This window comes from Osmerus eperlanus, chromosome 13 (genome assembly GCF_963692335.1).
Source record: "Osmerus eperlanus chromosome 13, fOsmEpe2.1, whole genome shotgun sequence".
Taxonomy (NCBI): domain Eukaryota; kingdom Metazoa; phylum Chordata; class Actinopteri; order Osmeriformes; family Osmeridae; genus Osmerus; species Osmerus eperlanus.
Window position 1 is genome coordinate 4,069,953 of NC_085030.1, and position 17,744 is coordinate 4,087,696.

General features: G+C 47.9%; 2 protein-coding genes across 3 annotated transcripts; one reads left to right on the forward strand and one right to left on the reverse strand.

Moving 5' to 3' along the window:
• Positions 1–67: 67 nt before the first annotated feature.
• snx25 (sorting nexin 25) lies at positions 68–12,139 on the forward strand. 2 transcript variants are annotated; one of them, XR_009932054.1, is made up of 20 exons: positions 68–1,138; positions 1,258–1,342; positions 2,609–2,825; positions 3,102–3,274; positions 3,590–3,776; positions 3,924–3,994; positions 4,281–4,471; positions 6,261–6,392; positions 6,503–6,778; positions 7,147–7,311; positions 8,641–8,772; positions 9,133–9,273; positions 9,436–9,549; positions 9,705–9,866; positions 10,091–10,208; positions 10,511–10,577; positions 10,800–10,981; positions 11,197–11,297; positions 11,620–11,823; positions 12,001–12,139. XR_009932054.1 is itself a non-coding variant. In XM_062476838.1 (19 exons), the coding sequence occupies exons 1-19, from the start codon at positions 830–832 to the stop codon at positions 11,677–11,679; spliced, it is 2,883 nt and encodes a 960-aa protein (XP_062332822.1). In that variant the 5' UTR covers positions 68–829; the 3' UTR covers positions 11,680–11,981. The 2 variants fall into 2 exon arrangements, 1 of the variants encoding a protein (XP_062332822.1); XM_062476838.1 differs by lacking the exon at positions 12,001–12,139 and having other exon boundaries at positions 11,620–11,981.
• On the reverse strand, positions 11,946–15,058 carry lrp2bp (LRP2 binding protein). The gene is made up of 9 exons (XM_062476840.1): positions 14,847–15,058; positions 14,340–14,465; positions 14,044–14,150; positions 13,802–13,915; positions 13,418–13,560; positions 13,206–13,317; positions 12,871–13,094; positions 12,560–12,725; positions 11,946–12,488 (listed from the first exon to the last, which is right to left on the reverse strand). The coding sequence occupies exons 2-9, from the start codon at positions 14,449–14,451 to the stop codon at positions 12,423–12,425; spliced, it is 1,044 nt and encodes a 347-aa protein (XP_062332824.1). The 5' UTR covers positions 14,452–14,465; positions 14,847–15,058; the 3' UTR covers positions 11,946–12,422.
• Between the last annotated feature and the right edge of the window lie 2,686 nt (positions 15,059–17,744).

Here is a 17,744-nt window from a genome sequence, read left to right on the forward strand (position 1 = left end):
CGCCAATCAAACACCGCCCCTCTGTGTTCCACCGCCGCCGCTTACGTAGTTGAGCGTAGACAAACGAATGACCTAGTGTGGCATCATCATCACACAGCTGAGTCTGTGGACCCTATTGGATAGATATTTAGGAATACGAATTTCCCTTTTTTTTGATGGCATTTTTTTTCGAATGTTCCTGTATGAGTCCAATTTAAGTAATGATTAAATGTAGGACAAACGCGTAAGCTTGAGGTAGTATCTTTTGCTAAGGGTAGCGGGCGAACCGTTATTATTGTATCCTAAGATAGTACTGTACAGTAAGGAGCTAGCGTAGCGGCATTAGCTAGCTAGCTACCTTGTAGCCTGCTATCGAGTGTTAAGCTGATGGCTACCTAACAAGTACTGCTACGGCTAAAAAACGATGTTTGTGTGTAATATTGTGTACTGTGTAATATTAATCTAGGGCATCTATAGTAATAGTTTGTTTTATGTGAGACCGGTTATTTATTGTGCTTTATACTTTGATTCCCCTGTTCTGTGGAATTCAGACCCGTTTAATTGGCTCGGAGGTGACTAGCTAGCAAGGTAGCTTTTGCTTGTTTACCTGAAACAACACGGTGGACATAGTCTGTTCAAACAACAGCACTGCACAACAGACTATTGGCTGCCGGCGTCTAGGACATGTTTTTCTTGTGTATTTCCGAGCAGTTCTGAGGACTAATCTCCTATGTCCATGTCCGAGTGCCTTATCACTTCGAAAAGGCTCGGTGTGTGGATGAGGATTCAGATGCAAGGAACACCGAGTCTGTCCTCTTGTCTCTGCTGAGGACATGTCCTTGACAGCAGCATGCCTTTTGCTGGCAGGAGCAGCAGCACCGGTTCGCCCATGTCGAGCGCGGTGTCTGTCGGGTCGTCTGTCCTCATCTTGACTGCGTTCTTCGTAGGAATCTTCGCTCTGCTGTTCCAATTTGGATATGGGGGGCTGACCGTCACCTCATTTTTTCTGAAGCTGTTCATCTACGTGTCCTTCGCCTTGCTCTGCTTTCTGCTCGGGAGCATCGTCTCGCTCATGAGAAAAAGCCCCCCCAAAATCAGCAGATTTGACATCTCCAAGAGACAGTCCACCTATCTGTTGGAGCTGTTCAACAAGCTAATGGTACACCCTTCAAACCGTCTGCCTGTAGTCTTCTTTGCTTGAAACTGCAAATTAATTGGAAGTGTATTTGGTGTTGCAGAGATGGACCTGATGGATGTTGTTGTGGTTGGTGTTGACAGGGCCGTTTCTCTGTGCCTCTGATGGAGTCCTCACAAACCAGGAGGGTGGTGGTGTCCCACAACGTAGACAAGGCCTTGAAGGAGGGTGAGTGCCATGCCAGTCGATCTATTCAAATGTGTCTTTTAACCCTTGTGTTATCTTCGGGTCATTCTGACCCATCAGTCATTGTGACCCACCGTTGTATTGCGACAACTTTACCGCATACAAAAACAAAGTGAAGCATTTTCTTTTAACCGGTGGGCTGTCTCAGACCCCCCACATTGCGAAGGTTAAAAGAAAATTATTTTTATTTGTTTTTGTATTGGGTAAAATTGGGTAAACACAACGATGGTTCGTTATGAACCTTTGGGTCATGTGACCCGAAGACAGCACGAGGGTTAAGGTGTCTCATTGTCAGAGGGGGCTGTCTGTCTGTTTAATGTTTCAGCCTGAAAATATCCGTTTGGCCGTTTTTTGTATCTACAGCACATTAGTCTGCCTGATAATGGGTCTCGCTCTGTCTATCGGTCTGTATCTACGCTGATATAATTGTTTAAGTGTTTGTGTGTATGTCAGAGTCTCCTTGCATGTCTGCCTGTCTGTCTGTCTGTCTGTGTCTGTCTGTCTGTCTGTCTGTCTGTCTGTCTGAGGGAGTGAGTCTCCTATCTGGCATCCCAACGCAGCTCTCACAGCAGCAGCATGAAAGCTGGAATGAACCACTCGATCACATGCACGTCGTTTATTGTACATATTTCATCGCAAGAGCTTTGACAGTGTACAAGGGAAATGGAAAGTAGAGTGATACACAGAGAGAGGGAGAAGGTTGTGTTGCTACAGACACCCTGTCACACAGCTCTGCCGCTTCAAGAGTCACTTCTAATAAAAAAACAAGAACAAATATGAATCAATGTCAACACACCGTCAGGTGATGGTTATGGTGTGTCTGTACGTGTTTGCTGCTGCTTGAGTGAATGAGAGGGTCGGTGAGTGTCCTTTAAGGAGGAACAAGTCAACCAGTGAGATGCCAGAGTTGTGTGTGTGTGTGTGTATGAAAAGGGCTGTGTCTCCAGCATTATTTTATGTTGGTGTGTTGGTGGATTAGTCTCCTGCCCTTACCATTTGTGACCTGGCAGCTTCTTGTGCTGTCTTGCTCTGTGTGTGTGTGCGTCAGGGGTGGAGTGTTGCTTTAGAATTGAGTTAGAACTAGTCTTCTGGTCAACACTAGTCATTCCTCTGGGTAACCATGACCCTGACCAAATCACTATTACAAGTTATCCCTGACTTGACCACCACAACTAGCTAACCCTGACTAGTTCACTAGCACTGGTTAACCTTAACTAAAGCCCTGTCTTATGCGTGTGTGCGTGTTAGTGTTTGACTACAGTTACCGTGACTACATCCTGTCGTGGTACGTCCCTCTGAGCCGAGACGAGGGCCAGCTGTTCCAGATGCTGACCGAGGACTTCTGGGAGATGAGCCGTCAGCTCCGGGGTCGGCTGGCCAACATGGACCTGGTCAACCTGGTCTGCAACGACACCGTCAAAACCCTCCACACGCACTTCTGCGACTTGAAGATCGCAAGCTCCAGGTATGTGGGACTGGAGGAGGGAGGGAAGGAGAGAGAGTGGGAGGACATGTGTGTGGGAGGAAGGGGGTATGTAGGGTGGAGGTAGAGGAGAAGGCAGGCTCTGCCCTGGGTGAGCGAGGGGGGTGGGGGGAAATGTAGGGTGGAGGTAGAGGAGAAGGCATGCTCTACCCTGGGTGAGTGAGGGGTGGGTGGGGGCTGCTCCGTCCCTGTCTGCTGCACCACCAGTAGATCGGTGCATCAAACCAAACCCCGTCACCCCTGCTTCTTCATCCCCAGACTGGAGGACCCGCCCAGGCCGTTCCTGCTCCACCCCTGCCTGCGGAGCCCCGAGGAGGAGCAGAGGTTCCTGCGCTGCTGCGCCCGTCTGCTGCTGCTGTGCCTGCTGCCTGCCCGCGACGCCCGCTCTCACAGCCTCCGAGTGGTGCTGGTCGAGGTCATCACTACCAAAGGTACGCACACCCCGCAACAGACACACAGGCACAAGACTCGTAACGCAAAATCCACTGTTGCATGTCAGCATGACATACACGTACGCTCCACGCACAAACATGTACGCACAAGCTAAACATCAATAAACTATAAACTGATACCAGGCAGCAGGACTTTGGCCCCGGTTTTTGCCTAACTGGTCTTTATTGGTTGTTATTAGATCTAAAAACATAGTAACTCAATTTGAGAATAGATCTGAGTGTTTCAACAAAGCTGCTTTGTGGGTCTGTGCCCGCGTGTGTGCGTGTGCGCGCGCGTGTGTTTGCCCTCTTCAGTGCTCAAGCCCCTGGTGGAGGTGCTGAGCGACCCAGACTACATCAACCGGATGCTGCTGTCCCAGTTGGAGCAGCGGGAGCAGCAGGCGGAGCACCACAAGAAGGCCTACACCTACGCCGCCTCCTACGAGGACTTCATCAAGCTCATCAGCTCCTCCTCCGACGTGGACTTCCTCAAACAACTCAGGTCAGCAACCCTGACCCCCTCTACCCTGACCCCTGAACCAGGCACGCAAGCAGCCAACACTTGACCTCAAGGGGCAAAATCTCCATCTCTAACTCTCCCCCTCTCTCTCCCCCTCTATCTCTCTTCCTCCCCCCTCCCTCAATCCAGGTACCAGATCGTAGTGGAGATAATCCATGCCACCACCATCAGTAGCCTCCCTCAGCTGAAGAAGCAGAAAGGTGAAGTGGAAACCAGTAGATCTCTCAGCCTCTCTCTCTCCTGTCTCCCCTCCCTCCTTCTCTCCGGGACTCTCCTTCCTCAACTGTCCACCTTGTTCCCTTCTCCTTTCTCTTTTTATTACCTCCCTCCCTCCACACCTCGCCATTATTTCCGCCCGCTTTTCTTCTCTGCTTTTCTTCTCACCCGCCTCACTCACGTCCATCTATCAGTAGACATCAGCGACTCTATCACCTTAATTAATCCTATTGTGTGTGTGCGTGTGTGGGGGTGGGTGCGCGCGGGCAGAGAGGAAAGGCAAGGAGACTGCAGCCATGAAGGCCGACCTGCTGCGGGCCCGAGACATGAAGCGCTACATCAACCAGCTGACCGTGGCTAAGAAGCAGTGTGAGAAACGCATCCGCCTGCTGGGGGGGCCCAACTACGAGCAGCAGGAGGAGGGGGCCGCCGAGGACGGGGAGGGGCCCCAGAGCCAGAAGGTGACACACACACACACAAATACACACACACACATACAGTTAGGTCCATAAATATTTGGACATTGACACAATTTTCATCATTTTGGCTCTGTATACCACCACAATGGATTTGAAATTAAACAATCAAGATGTGCTTTAAGTGCAGACTTTCAGCTTTAATTTCAGGGTATTTACATCCAAATCAGGTGAACGGTGTAGGAATTACAATACATTTTATATGTGGCCCCCCCCTTTTTAAGGGACCAAAAGTAATTGGACAATTGGCTGCTCAGCTGTTCCATGGCCAGGTGTATGTTATTCCCTCATGGGAGTTTGTTATTTCATTGACAAGGAGCAGATAAAAGGTCTAGAGTTCATTTCAAGTATGGTATTTGTGTTTGGAATCTGTTGCTGTCAACTCTCAATATGAAGTCCAAAGAGCTGTCACCATCAGTGAAGCAAGCCATCGTTAGGCTGAAAAATCAAAACAAACCTATCAGAGAGATAGCAAAAACATTAGGTGTGGCCAAATCAACTGTTTGGTACATTCTTAAAAAGAAAGAACGCACTGGTGAGCTCAGCAACACCAAAAGACCACGGAAAACAACTGTGGTGGATGACAGAAGAATTCTTTCCCTGGCGAAGAAAAACCCCTTCACAACAGTTGGCCAGATCAAGAACACTCTCCAGGAGGTAGGCGTATCTGTGTCAAAGTCAAAAATTAAGAGAAGACTTCACCAGAGTAAATACAGAGGGTTCACCACAAGATGTAAACCATTGGTGAGTCTCAAAAACAGGAAGACCAGATTGGAGTTTGCCAAAAAACATCTAAAAGAGCCTGTACAGTTCTGGAACAACATCCTATGGACAGATGAGACCAAGATCAACTTGTACCAGAATGATGGGAAGAGAAGAGTATGGAGAAGGGAAGGAACTGCTCATGATCCAAAGCATACCACCTCATCAGTGAAGCATGGTGGAGGTAGTGTTATGGCGTGGGCATGTATGGCTGCCAATGGAACTGGTTCCCTTGTATTTATCGATGATGTGACTGCTGACAAAAGCAGTAGGATGAATTCTGAAGTGTTTCTGGCAATATTATCTGCTCAGATTCAGCCAAATGCTTCAGAACTCATAGGACGGCGCTTCACAGTGCAGATGGACAATGACCCGAAGCATACTGCGAAAGCAACCAAAGAGTTTTTTAAGGCAAAGAAGTGGAATGTTCTGCAATGGCCAAGTCAATCACCTGACCTAAATCCAATTGAGCATGCATTTCACTTGCTAAAGACAAAACTGAAGGGAAAATGCCCCAAGAACAAGCAGGAACTGAAGACAGTTGCAGTAGAGGCCTGGCAGAGCATCACCAGGGACGAAAACCAGCGTCTGGTGATGTCTATGGGTTCCAGACTTCAGGCTGTCATTGACTGCAAAGGATTTGCAACCAAGTATTAAAAGTGACAATTAGATTTATGATTATGTTAGTTTGTCCAATTATTTTTGGTCCCTTAAAAGGGGGGGGGGGGCAAATATAAAATGTGTTGTAATTCTTACACCGTTCACCTGATTTGGATGTAAATACCCTGAAATTAAAGCTGAAAGTCTGCACTTAAAGCACATCTTGATTGTTTCATTTCAAATCCATTGTGGTGGTATACAGAGCCAAAATGATGAAAATTGTGTCAATGTCCAAATATTTATGGACCTGACTGTATACACACACACACACACACACAGACAGACCTACTTTGCTTCTCTCTTTATGTCTCTGTAACACTCTCTATGTCATTGTGTGTGTGTGTGTGTGTAGATTCTGCAGTTCGAGGACATCATGTCTAACCCAGTTTACAGGGAACACTTCCGGGTATACATGGAGCGTGTCGACAAGAGAGCTCTCATCAGCTTCTGGGAACTGGTGGAGACACTCAAATCAGCCAACAAGGTAGGAAACCACACACACACACACACACACAACCTCCCCCACACCCCCACTCAGGACACTCCGCCCCAGGTCCAGGTGTTCCATCCGTGTGTGTTCCCCTGCTGTCTCAGAGCGAGGTGCCCCAGCTGGTGGGAGAGATCTACCAGAACTTCTTTGTGGAGAGCCGTGAGATCCCCGTGGACAAGGTCCTGTACAAGGAGGTGCAGCAGACCCTGGTGGGCAACAAGGGCACCGACGTGTTCCTGCGTCTCCAGGGAGACGTGTACGAAACCATGAAGGAGCGCTTCTACCCCTCCTTCCTGGTCAGCGACCTCTACGACCGGCTGATCCGCCGCGACGAGCAGCGCAGCTCCTCTCAGTCCAGCACCGAGGGCAAGGAGGAGGGGGTGAGGCGCACACACACACGCACACACACGCGCGGTGTGAAGAGCTGTTGCACCTCATCCATTTAGTTGATTGTTTTTGCTAAAGACGCGCCAATTTGCTAACTGATTGGTTTGAATCTGCTTCCAATTGTCTTCCCCAAATATCGTCCGACAAATATCGGCCGTCGTTTCGGAGCTCACCAGTGCTTTGTTCTTTTCTAATGGTGTGTTTCTGTCCCTTCTCTCACTTCCTGTCCTTACCCTTTCTTCTCCCCTCGTCTGTCACCTCCTTTCCCTCTCATCCTGTCTCCCACCTCCTCCTCTGCCTCCCTCCTTCTCCCACCTCTTCCTCTACCTCTCTCTCTTCTTCTCTCCTCTCCTGCCCTCAGTGCCAGGAGGTGGATGGGGCTGAGGATCTGATAGATGAGGGCAGCAAGGGCATCAATGAGCAGGCCAGCTACGCTGCCACCAAACTACGGCAGCTCTACGACAAACTGGAGTACAAACGCCAGGCGCTGGGATCCATCCAGAATGCTCCCAAACCTGACAAGAAGGTAGCTAGGAAGTGTGTGTGTTGTGGCATTTGCAATGTGTTTCTTGGGACTACTTGCCACTACACAGGCTTATGTACACGGAAAAAATAGGGAGATGACTCGAGTCCGGAGTAACAAAAAACATATAAACACGACTAAGGAATGAAGAGTGGAGATCAGGGGCCCGTTCTCCGTACGTCGCTTATTACATCCGAGATCAAATGACACATCCACGATGACATCATCTTGCTAATCATGATCTGGCTAATTCGGTTTTGAATTTGGATTGAGTTATGCGTTGGTCTAAAAGGGGTAATGTATCGATAGTAGAAACCTTGATCAGCAACGCTGCTATGGCTGCTCACCATGGCCAAAAAGAGCGCCCCGTTTTTTCCGCAACAGAGAAACAGCTTGCTCGAAGGTTACTCCGATTTTGAAGATTTAATCAGAACGCCAGGGAACACCTCAAAGTCTGCAAAATCCAAGAAAGAGGGCTGACAGACCAAATTAAATGTATAGTAGTGACCACGTTAGATGTTTTATCGCTTATTACAGTAGGCTAGGCCTATGTTTTTGTATTTTCATACTTTGTTTATCATATAATGTGGTTTCAACAAATTTATGATGTAAATGACACCCTCACGAAAAAAAATGTATCTCAAAAAGTATAGGCGAGTAGCATATCGCGCTGTGCTTAAGGATCTATCTATCACGCAATGACCAATTAATTCGGTTTCATGTTAAATTCTGCTAATTATTCTTGCACCTTCCGCAACAGGGTTGCTGTCGTAAAAACGTACAAGACATGTCTGTAACAGACTTCCTCTATCACTTCTGCTTATAAAGTCGCAATCAAATCTTGTTTAAATAAAATAAGCCTGCTCCCGAGCAGGCTTAAGCTAAAGGACTTGTTGCTATGACAGCAAGTCCAGAATGAGCTTCGAAGAACCGAACAATCCAAGATAATGACAAATCGTCAACAATCATATCCAGCTAACTGAGTTAGCGACGTACGGAGAACGGGCCCCAGGGTATCAGTGATGTAGTGAGTGGATGAGGGGGTTACATGAATGCAGGGTGTTTCAACGTGTAAAAACAAGGATCAACCATCAACGAAAGCCAAAGAGAGCGGCGGAAGAGAGCAGGCGGGATGGTCTCTCTAGCCTGGGACAGACCCAGGACTGTCTATATAGGCTCAGATAGATCCAGCATGGTCTGGGACAGGTGTTTCCATGAACCTGAACCTCAGCTCCGCCCATCTGCAACAGACAAAAACATGCACCTGGTGGAGCAAGGGCAGCCACACTAGGTCCCATGGACCCCGGCCTTACTCGTGTGTGTGTGTGTCAGATTGTGGTTAAGCTGAAGGAGGAGATCGGAGCGATGGAGAAGGAGCACAGCGACCTGCAGATGCACATCTCCAGGACCGACTGGTGGTGTGAGAACCTGGGGTCCTGGAGAGCCGTCATCACCGGGGCCGAGGTAACACGCGCACACACACACACGTATACAAGCACGCACACGTTCAGCTGGTAACATGTCGAGCGTGCCTTCACCCCCGTGCTGTCCCTGTCATAGGCAGCAAGAGCCAGAGGAGAATCACCGAGATGTTACTGTATGTCGGACCGTGTTGGGCGTGTTTAGCATGTTTTTGTCGAGCATGTCTGCAAGTGGGACATGATATAATTATCATGCTACATGCCGAGTGTGGGTCTACTGAGCGCGTGTTGCCAATGCATTAAAACACACGTGTGAGTGTGGAGCGTGTGCTAAGCGTGTTTTGAGCGTGTGTTAAGCGTGTTTGGAGCGTGTGTTAAGCGTGTGTTGTCCATGCGGCTGCAGCCAGCGGAGGAGGGCGGGGAGACGCTGGCGTGTTACTGCGTGTCGGTCAGCCTGCTGGAGGGAGACGAGGCCCCCAACAGCCGCTGGAGCGTCAACAGGAAGCTGACAGAGTTCCAGATCCTCCACAGGAAGCTCACCGAGGTACCGTGACGATGGCGCCCCGTTTGGCTTGTCTCGGGCAACAGAATGACTCACCACGTTGAACTTTTAGTATTTAAACGTGGCATTTGCCTGGAGAAAGCACACGGGCTTGACGTGTGTCCTTCCTTCTTTGTGTCTCTCTTCTTCTCCTTCCTCTGGCAGTGCTTCCCCTCGTTGAAGAAGGTCCAGCTCCCCTCCCTCAGCAAGCTGCCGTTCAAATCCATCGACCAGAAGTTCCTGGAGAAGTCCAAAAACCAGCTCAACACCTTCCTCCAGGTAATGCAGCTGTTGCCACAGCAACACTCCGTGCCACCGTACCCACGGTAATGCGCCAGACCCTTTCCACATAGCCCATCCCTCCCCCCCCCCCCCGGAGTGAGTCATCACCAGGCTGACAGGAGATAACATCGTAACCGTGTGTGTGTGTTCAGAGGATGCTGACGGACGAGAGAATGTGCCAGAGCGAGGCGCTGTATGCCTTCCTAAGCCCCTCCCCCGAGCATCTTAAAGTCATTGACATCCAGAAGAAGTCATCCTTTTCCCTCGCCTCCTTCCTGGAGAGACTGCCTGGTGACTTCTTCTCTCACCAGGAGGTATATACACACACACACACACAAATACATATATACACATGCACAGATACACACACACCCCACTCAGGATACACTGCCCCAGGTCACCCTGGCCCAATCCACATTCACCAGGAGGTACACACACACAACTAACCCAACCCACATTCAACAGGAAGCACACTACACACATCAGCGCTCTCTTTCTCTAACCTCTGCTCCAATGTGTGTGTGTGTGTGTGTTTCAGGAGGAGGCAGAGGACGACAGCGACCTGTCTGACTATGGAGACGAGGCTGACGGCAGAAAGGATGCCCTGGCCGAGCCCTGCTTCATGCTCATAGGAGAGATCTTCGAACTCCGAGGCAGTGGGTGCAACCGTTCTTCTCATACTGTGTGTCTGTGTGTGCATGTCATTACTGTTGATTTAATGGCAGATAATATAGCCATGAAATTTCAAGACTGAACTGGATGGGGTGTAGTTATACGTGTGTGTGTGTGTGTGTGTGTGTGTGTGTGTGTGTGTGTGTGTGTGTGTGTGTGTGTGTGTGTGAGACACGCGCTCCTTGAACTGCTTGAGTAATTTAGTTAGTCTATTTGATTTAACTGCTGGTATTGGTTGAACAGATTCCTTGGAATCTCTTTCTTTATCACTGTACTCAAACTGTAGTGTTCAAGTGGGTCAGGAAGACTCTCATTGCACTGGTTCAAGTCACGTTTGGACGCACCATTAACAAGTAAGCATCTCTCATTTTTCTCATATCTGACTACAAGTCATGCTAACATGCTAGCCCTTTCCTCTCAGGCTTGTAGTCATGCTAACATGCTACCCCTCTCCTCAGGCTTGTAGTCATGCTAACATGCTAACCCTTTCCTCTCAGGCTGGTAGCCATGCTAACCTTTTAGCCCTCTCCTCTCAGACTAGTAGCTATGCTAACATCCTAGCACTGTCTCCTCAGGCAGATCCGGGACACGGTACACTGGATCTTCAGTGAGCAGATGCTGGTGAGCTACATCAACATATTCCGGGACACATTCTGGCCCAATGGGAAGCTGGCGCCTCACAACAAAGTCCGTACTGACTCGGAGCGTCGCGAGACCAAGGAGCGGGCCCAACAGAAGTTGCTCGACAACATCCCAGGTACATCCTGATAGGTTATGCGTCATTCCAGGTCCATCCTGATAGGCAAGTCAACCTCTTAAATACATCCTGATAGAATGAACTGGAAGGATCAAGATCCTAATAGAGTTGACAGCATCTCAGGTTCACTCTGATAGGTTAGACAAGCTTCCAGGCCCCATTCTGAATGGCCACATGGACACGTCTAATGTTTGGGATGTCATGTGTTATGTCAGATGCTCTGCAAAACCTGGTTGGCCAGCAGAACGCTCGGTACGGCATCATCAAGATCTTCAACGCTCTCCAGGAGGCCAGTGCCAACAAACATCTGCTCTACGTAAGTCTGCTCACACACATACAGGCAGAACAGAGGTGGTGCAATCATACCAGCCTCTCTCTTGTCTATGCATTCTCTGCCTTTGTATCAATTTGTCTCGTCTTAAATGCAAATACCGTTGCAAGCGAATGACAATGCTTGGACTGGGAGCAGGCATGGTAGAGATATTTAAATCTCTTTTAAATGTGTGAGGGTAGCTTGTATCCAGAAAAGAAAAGTCGATAGTGAAAATCGCATGTTCAAAGATGCCTCTCTCGGCAATGTGCTGCACCAACCCTTGAACACCTCTTTCCCCCTCTTTTCTCTCGTCTCCCTCTCTCAGGTCCTCATGGAGATGGTGCTGAAGGAGATGTGTCCTGAGATGGAGATAGAACAGATCTGAACATACACCACCAATAGACACACACTCTACTTCAAACTTCCTAACCAACACAGTCAGGCACACACACACACACACTTACAAACATACACACATGATCCCACACTCGGTGGAAATGTAAATGCGGCAGAGCTGGTATAGATCCAGGTGTGTGTGTGTGTGTGTGTTGGCTGTTCCTGTATTTATTTTCTGAGCACCGTTATCTGATGCACTTGATGCTCTAGAGCTGAATTAGGGAGACGCTCTGTACAGGGGTCTTTTTCTCCAACTTTCCGTTGCTATGTTAGAACGACCAATGAGATCAACTGCCAAGCTGTGTTGCAGGTTGTGGTCGTGTTGAGGGGCCACTAGTTTCTATGTAACGAGGAAAAGAGGGGGAGCCGCACACAGGCCGAGACATTCCGGAACAACTCTGCTGTTCGCTGTTCATCCTAAAACTGCTTCATTGTGCAATATGTCATGTCAAGTCATGGTGACAATTTTATTTGTGATTATTGATAGATTTTTATTTTTACCAAGAAATTGTTTAGAGCATTTATATAAGCAATAAATTGCGGAAAAAAACTGTATTCGTTTGATTTCTAAGGTTACCATCAGTCCTGCGTGATTAAAATCCCATTTATGACCAACAATTGCAACACTATAGACAATTTCTCACAAACACACAATTTCAGAGACTGAGAATCAAGGCTTTACTATGGCACATAAACATCCATACAGGTGGGAGGCGTGTCCTATTGGCCAGGCTACATCCTGTTGAAGATGATGTCAGTCTGGAGGTCCTTGCAAACTTCAGAATTCAACTGGGCAGCCTTAACGGACAAGACTGTGGTCAGGGAGTGTGTGAATGTGTTTGTATGTAAACATGTGTGAGCCAGCCCACCTTAATAAAGTAGAGTTGAGCCTGCTGTGTGTCCTTGGCCACGCCCCTCCCCAGTTGCAGACAGCGGGCATAGTAGAACAAGGCGATGGCCACACCCTTATCAACATACTCAGGTAGACATTCCGTTGCCGTAGCGATGGCAGGGATGTTGTCATAGCTACAAATCCTGGAGATGAGAACAGAGAACATAGTGAACACCTGGGCAAGCTGCCCACGCTTAAAGGGATTAACGAAGCGGAATGACCACACCCGAAAGGTTGTCATGGAAACGGCGTGACCCTATCAGAGCAGAACGCTGGAAGGAGCGGCACCTCTTGGCCAGCGTGACAGCACGCGTGTACAGTTTCCTGTGGTAGTAGTAGGCCACCAGATGTGCCTGCGCGTAAACGTTCCCTCGCTCCGACGCCTCCTTCAGGCAGTCCAGGGCTGCCTCGGGGTCCTGACGGACGCCCCGCCCATACAGGAACATGACTCCCAGAGCACCCTGGGACTCCAGGCTGCCGTTACCACATGCCTCAGAGTGCCAGAAGAAGGCCTAGAATGACACATTGTATGCAGATAATGAGGGAGAGACGGTGGAAGCCTGCCCCTCTGATGGCCAGGGTCAGAGGTCAGGGTTGGCATTAAGATGGCAGTGCCACAATACCTTTTGGAGGTCCAGGTTCTCAGGGCGACAGTACAGCATGGCCAGGTTGGTCTGGGCGGTTGCAGAAGCCCCATCCCCAGGGCTCCCCTCCTCAGCTGCTTGTAACCACAACCTGGAGGGGAGCAGGGTGGTGAATGTGAGGCAGCCTGAAGGATTATGGCTGTGTAAATTGAGGGTTGGGGGTGGTGTGTTTACGTGTCTGTTTTACCCACCTCTCAGCCTCCCTGATGGAGTAAGGAACCCCAAAGCCCTCCAAGTAGGCCCTGCCTAGGTTATAGAGGGCCAGTTGTCTAATGCTGCCTGTCTCTGGACCCTCCCACTGGCACACCCTCCGCATGTAGCTCACTGCCTCTGCCTGGTGGTATTTATACGTTCACATATCGCAGACACATTCCTGACATCTTTTAAACATGTTTTCAGAAGTCTAATAGAATCTAGTCCAGGACATACATAGACTGAGGTTAGATTAGGGTCCCAGAGCAGTCCCCAGTAAAGAACATAGTGTCTTGTCCCAGTGGACAATGTGGTATGTAGTTCAAGTATTGGACACCATCTGGTGTCTAGTGTAGGGCCCAGGGTTCAGATCTCAAACACACCTGGTCGGACTGGGCTCCCAGGCCATCGTAGCTCATGACGGCCATCTGAAACATAGCTCTGGGATCGTGTTCCTTAAGGCTGTCAAACACTCGCTTGGCCTCTTCATAGAGACCCTTCCAGGACCACAGGAAGGTAAAGATTCTGTGTGCGCTTCTGTGTTGGATTAAGTTTATATGCATGTGTGTGTACTGTATGCGTGTGTTTGTGTGTATGTGTGTGTGTGTGGATGTACATGCGTCACCTCCTCAAAGTACAGTTGTCCCAGAAGGAAGAAGGCCTGTCTGTCTCCCTCATCTGCTCTCCTCCTTAGGAGACTGGCAGCCTTCTCCACCTGGGTGGCAGGGCTGTCTACACACACACACACATACACACATTTATAAATGTATTATATAGGCTACGTGCGCAGGCACGCACACAGGCACACTATGTTATTGAGGTCAGGTCACATTCTGGCAGCTGTAATGCCGACGTCATAACTGTCATCGAAGTAAGAAAAAAAATAAAAAATAAATAACTGAGGTCCCTGGTGTGGACTACCTGGAAGTGCGGTCGGTCTCCCTCCCTCATTTGGGTACAGAGACTTGATGGCGTGATGCACCTGTGAGGACTTCTGTCTGTGTGTACAGGTGGTCTTGGAAGCAGACTTCATCCCCGCACTTCAGTCTGAAACACATCGCCACATCCTGTTTTTACCCTTGCAGCTCCACGCGGGAACAATTGTAATAATCTATTACAGCATAGTTATGAAGCATATCAAATTCCAAAGGTTGACTGCCAGTTACCGGTACTTGTGTGTACAGGTGAAGTTCTCACATTCATAGCTAGGTGGAGCTAAAGATCTTTCAATGGCCTAAGAGTGATTTGTGACCGTAACCAAGGATGTTAGAATGTAGCTAACAACAGTAACTTAATAGCTGTTCATATTCAATTTAACACCACAGACAATGTTCTGAAAAAAATCTCCAGCGAAAACGATGCTATAATAATCAAAATATGAATACATGTAAATTAATCTACATTTGTCAATGTTTTCATTTTCCTTACCCCGTCTCTTCATCGGGACGCACTGAACGCTGCTTGATAAAACGCGTTTGTGACCAAGCAACTGATTGATAGTGTGCAAATAATCATTTGCGTTACGTCAGCTGATGCCTTTGGTCAGAACAAAGGTTCTAGAAAGACTTCGAGGCCTTCTATGAGACCTTGTTGCTAGTCAAAACTTTTTTACATTGCCAAACCTGGCCTGCATCGCATCGATGTCACTCTAAAATGCACTTAGGTTTTAGTATTACATTTTTTAATATCAGGATTAGGCCTATATGTGTCTGGTTAAATGTGAAAGCAACTAATTCCATATAGCCCGACTGCCAATCCACGTAGCTCAGTCAGTGCTCTGTTTTAAAGCACTAATAAGGTCTCCAATTTATTAATATAACTGTGTGTAAAGTCTGGTTAGTCCAACCGGCCATCTGTCGTAGGGCAATATGAAAGGGATCTGTTAACTGTGCAGGTCTACATTTACAAGTAGGCCTAGACTACCAGACCAGGAAAAAAGTCGTTAGATAGGCTATTAGCTTAGTTCCTCCGTGATGAAACGTTGCAACGCAGTTTATTATTAGGCCTACAAAATGAGCAATACACGCGACACTGAAAGTTGTAGGCTAGGTGTTCTTGCGCTCCAGTGTAGAGACCTTCTTTGTGGTGCTCGGTCGTTACAGCTATACTGGGGCACTGGGGCACAGGCCCCTACCCATAACTCTTTTATTTTCTTCCAAGGTTGCTGCGCACAAGAAGTGTGCAACATAATGACAAACTTCCCTTGCTTAACCCACAATACGAACGGTTCATGGACCTAAGTTTGATAACCGCGTTGGCAGGGAGGGAGCACATTTTTTTCTCCTCAATAATTTGAGCGGAAATATAGTTTTTTGAGCTTCATGAAATACAATACGTTGGAATCATGTTGTTAATATGTTTGATTCAAAATAAGATGATCGTTATCAATCTAAACGAATGCACTAACTAATAAAGTAAATTTAAACTTGAGATTTTACTGGGGCACAGCAGATTTATACTGGGGCACGTGCCTCAGAGCTCCAAGAACTTTGGAGCCCTTGAGCCTTGGAGGAAAACATCTTCAATGTCCACACCCTCAAACATCTCAAAAATGAGTTTGAGTCTGTTCTCTCTCCCCTGCCTCTGCCAGATGAAGTGCTGTTCTCTCGTTAGTGCTCTGCACAGTTATTGATGTTGATACTGATGTCCCAGTAGACTTTCCAATAGCCATAGCAGAATCAAGGGATGATAATACTTGCACCATTATCGATCACCTAGACCCTGCTGTGTTGCAGCAAGCTCTAATAGGTTTGATCTAACCTCAGCATGCAGTAGGCTGCAGGTTTGATCTAACCTCAGCATGCAGTAGGCTGCAGGTTTGATCTAACCTCAGCATGCAGTAGGCTGCAGGTTTGATCTAACCTCAGCATGCAGTAGGCTGCAGGTTTGATCTAACCTCAGCATGCAGTAGGCTGCAGGTTTGATCTAACCTCAGCATGCAGTAGGCTGCAGGTTTGATCTAACCTCAGCATGCAGTAGGCTGCAGGGCGCGGTATCCACCACATCCATGGTTTGTCCCAGGCTCCGGATCCAGAAGCCCCCCATCAGGATGTGTCCAGCCATGAGAGCTCTAGCTCTACTTCCTGTGGCGTCTCAGTGGTTTCCTCCACTTCCTCACAGTTGTTTAGGGAAACTGTGAACCGGTTCACCGAGGCTATGGTGAACCAAGTGGTGGAAGTCGTAGATTCTTCCAGTGAGTCATTCGATTCTTCAGCTGTCATGGAGGTCAGAACAGTTGAGGAAGGGACTGAGGCCGAGGGGAAGAGGAAAGGAAGATGGAGGTTATGATTCCTCCCTTGCAAAGATGAAGATCCACTTCAGGGATATGAAACAGATTTATTTCGAGTACTTTACATTTTTACATAGTATGGTCTTTCAGTCTATGTCTGTTTGTATCAATTTGAATTATTCTACATTGTGGTGAAAAACTTCCTTCACATAAATACCATGTGTTTTCTTTATTATCAGTGCTCCAAGAAGGTAAAAAAGAAACAGAGGGATGTAGGAAGGGTAAAGGCAGCAAAGGCCACGATTTATAATGAACAAACGGACACCTTTGTCGACAGCTTAAGTTGTCCTAATGGTGTGAAGTCCTCTTCTGTTTATTTCCTTATCTATCCCTATCTATCCCCTTTATCAAACTGAGTGGACAAAGTCAATACTTGGAACAGGCATACTTTCTAACACCTTGCTCTTTATTAGGGCTATAAGTCTGTTTGTGTTTGTGTGGCTGGGCTATACTTTAGCCTAACGTTGTGGGTTGTCAACATGGTGTGAGATTCTGTCAGTGGCTTTTGGGACAAGAAAAGTTTATTTAAAATAGAATTTCAGTTCAATGTATCCACGCTGCTGCGTATTCTCTTCCGTCTGGGTTTAGTCCTGGGGCTGATCAGCTCATGGTTGTTGTATTTTTTAACGTAAAACAAAAAGCAATGTTGTTTTTCATGCGCAACACTAAGTTGCAACTACAAGAGTGCAGCTCTAGCCTAGGTGCTGAAATCATGTGAACAGTGCTGCTTTGAGTGACCGACGGTGATGAGGTTTTGCATACTGATGAAGCTCTTTAGGTTACAGTCTCACAGTTTTCTGCTGCTCTCAGCATTTTAACCGAGAGCAGCAGAAAACGGCAGAGACTCTAAACTAGAGAGTCCCAACCTACAGGGAACGACCTACACACTGGGAGCAGCATTCATTACTGGGCTGCAAAGGTCAATAGAGAGCATCACAAGTATATAAGGAACAGCCTGCCTTAAGCATGTAGGAACACACCTATGCTGAGCCTTTAGGTCGAGTGAAATCGGGTAATCTGGGACATTGGGTAATGTG

Excerpts from the sequence above, each read along its gene's own strand:
- snx25 (XM_062476838.1), top strand. The coding sequence starts at position 830 with ATGCCTTTTGCTGGCAGGAGCAGCAGCACCGGTTCGCCCATGTCGAGC. Across the intron at positions 3,777-3,923 it reads GACTTCCTCAAACAACTCAG|GTACCAGATCGTAGTGGAGA; the intron begins GTCAGCAACCCT and ends CCCTCAATCCAG. Across the intron at positions 9,550-9,704 it reads AGCTCAACACCTTCCTCCAG|AGGATGCTGACGGACGAGAG; the intron begins GTAATGCAGCTG and ends GTGTGTGTTCAG.
- lrp2bp (XM_062476840.1), bottom strand. The coding sequence starts at position 14,451 with ATGAAGTCTGCTTCCAAGACCACCTGTACACACAGACAGAAGTCCTCA. Across the intron at positions 14,151-14,339 it reads GAGACCGACCGCACTTCCAG|ACAGCCCTGCCACCCAGGTG; the intron begins GTAGTCCACACC and ends GTGTGTGTGTAG. Across the intron at positions 13,318-13,417 it reads TCCATCAGGGAGGCTGAGAG|GTTGTGGTTACAAGCAGCTG; the intron begins GTGGGTAAAACA and ends GCTCCCCTCCAG.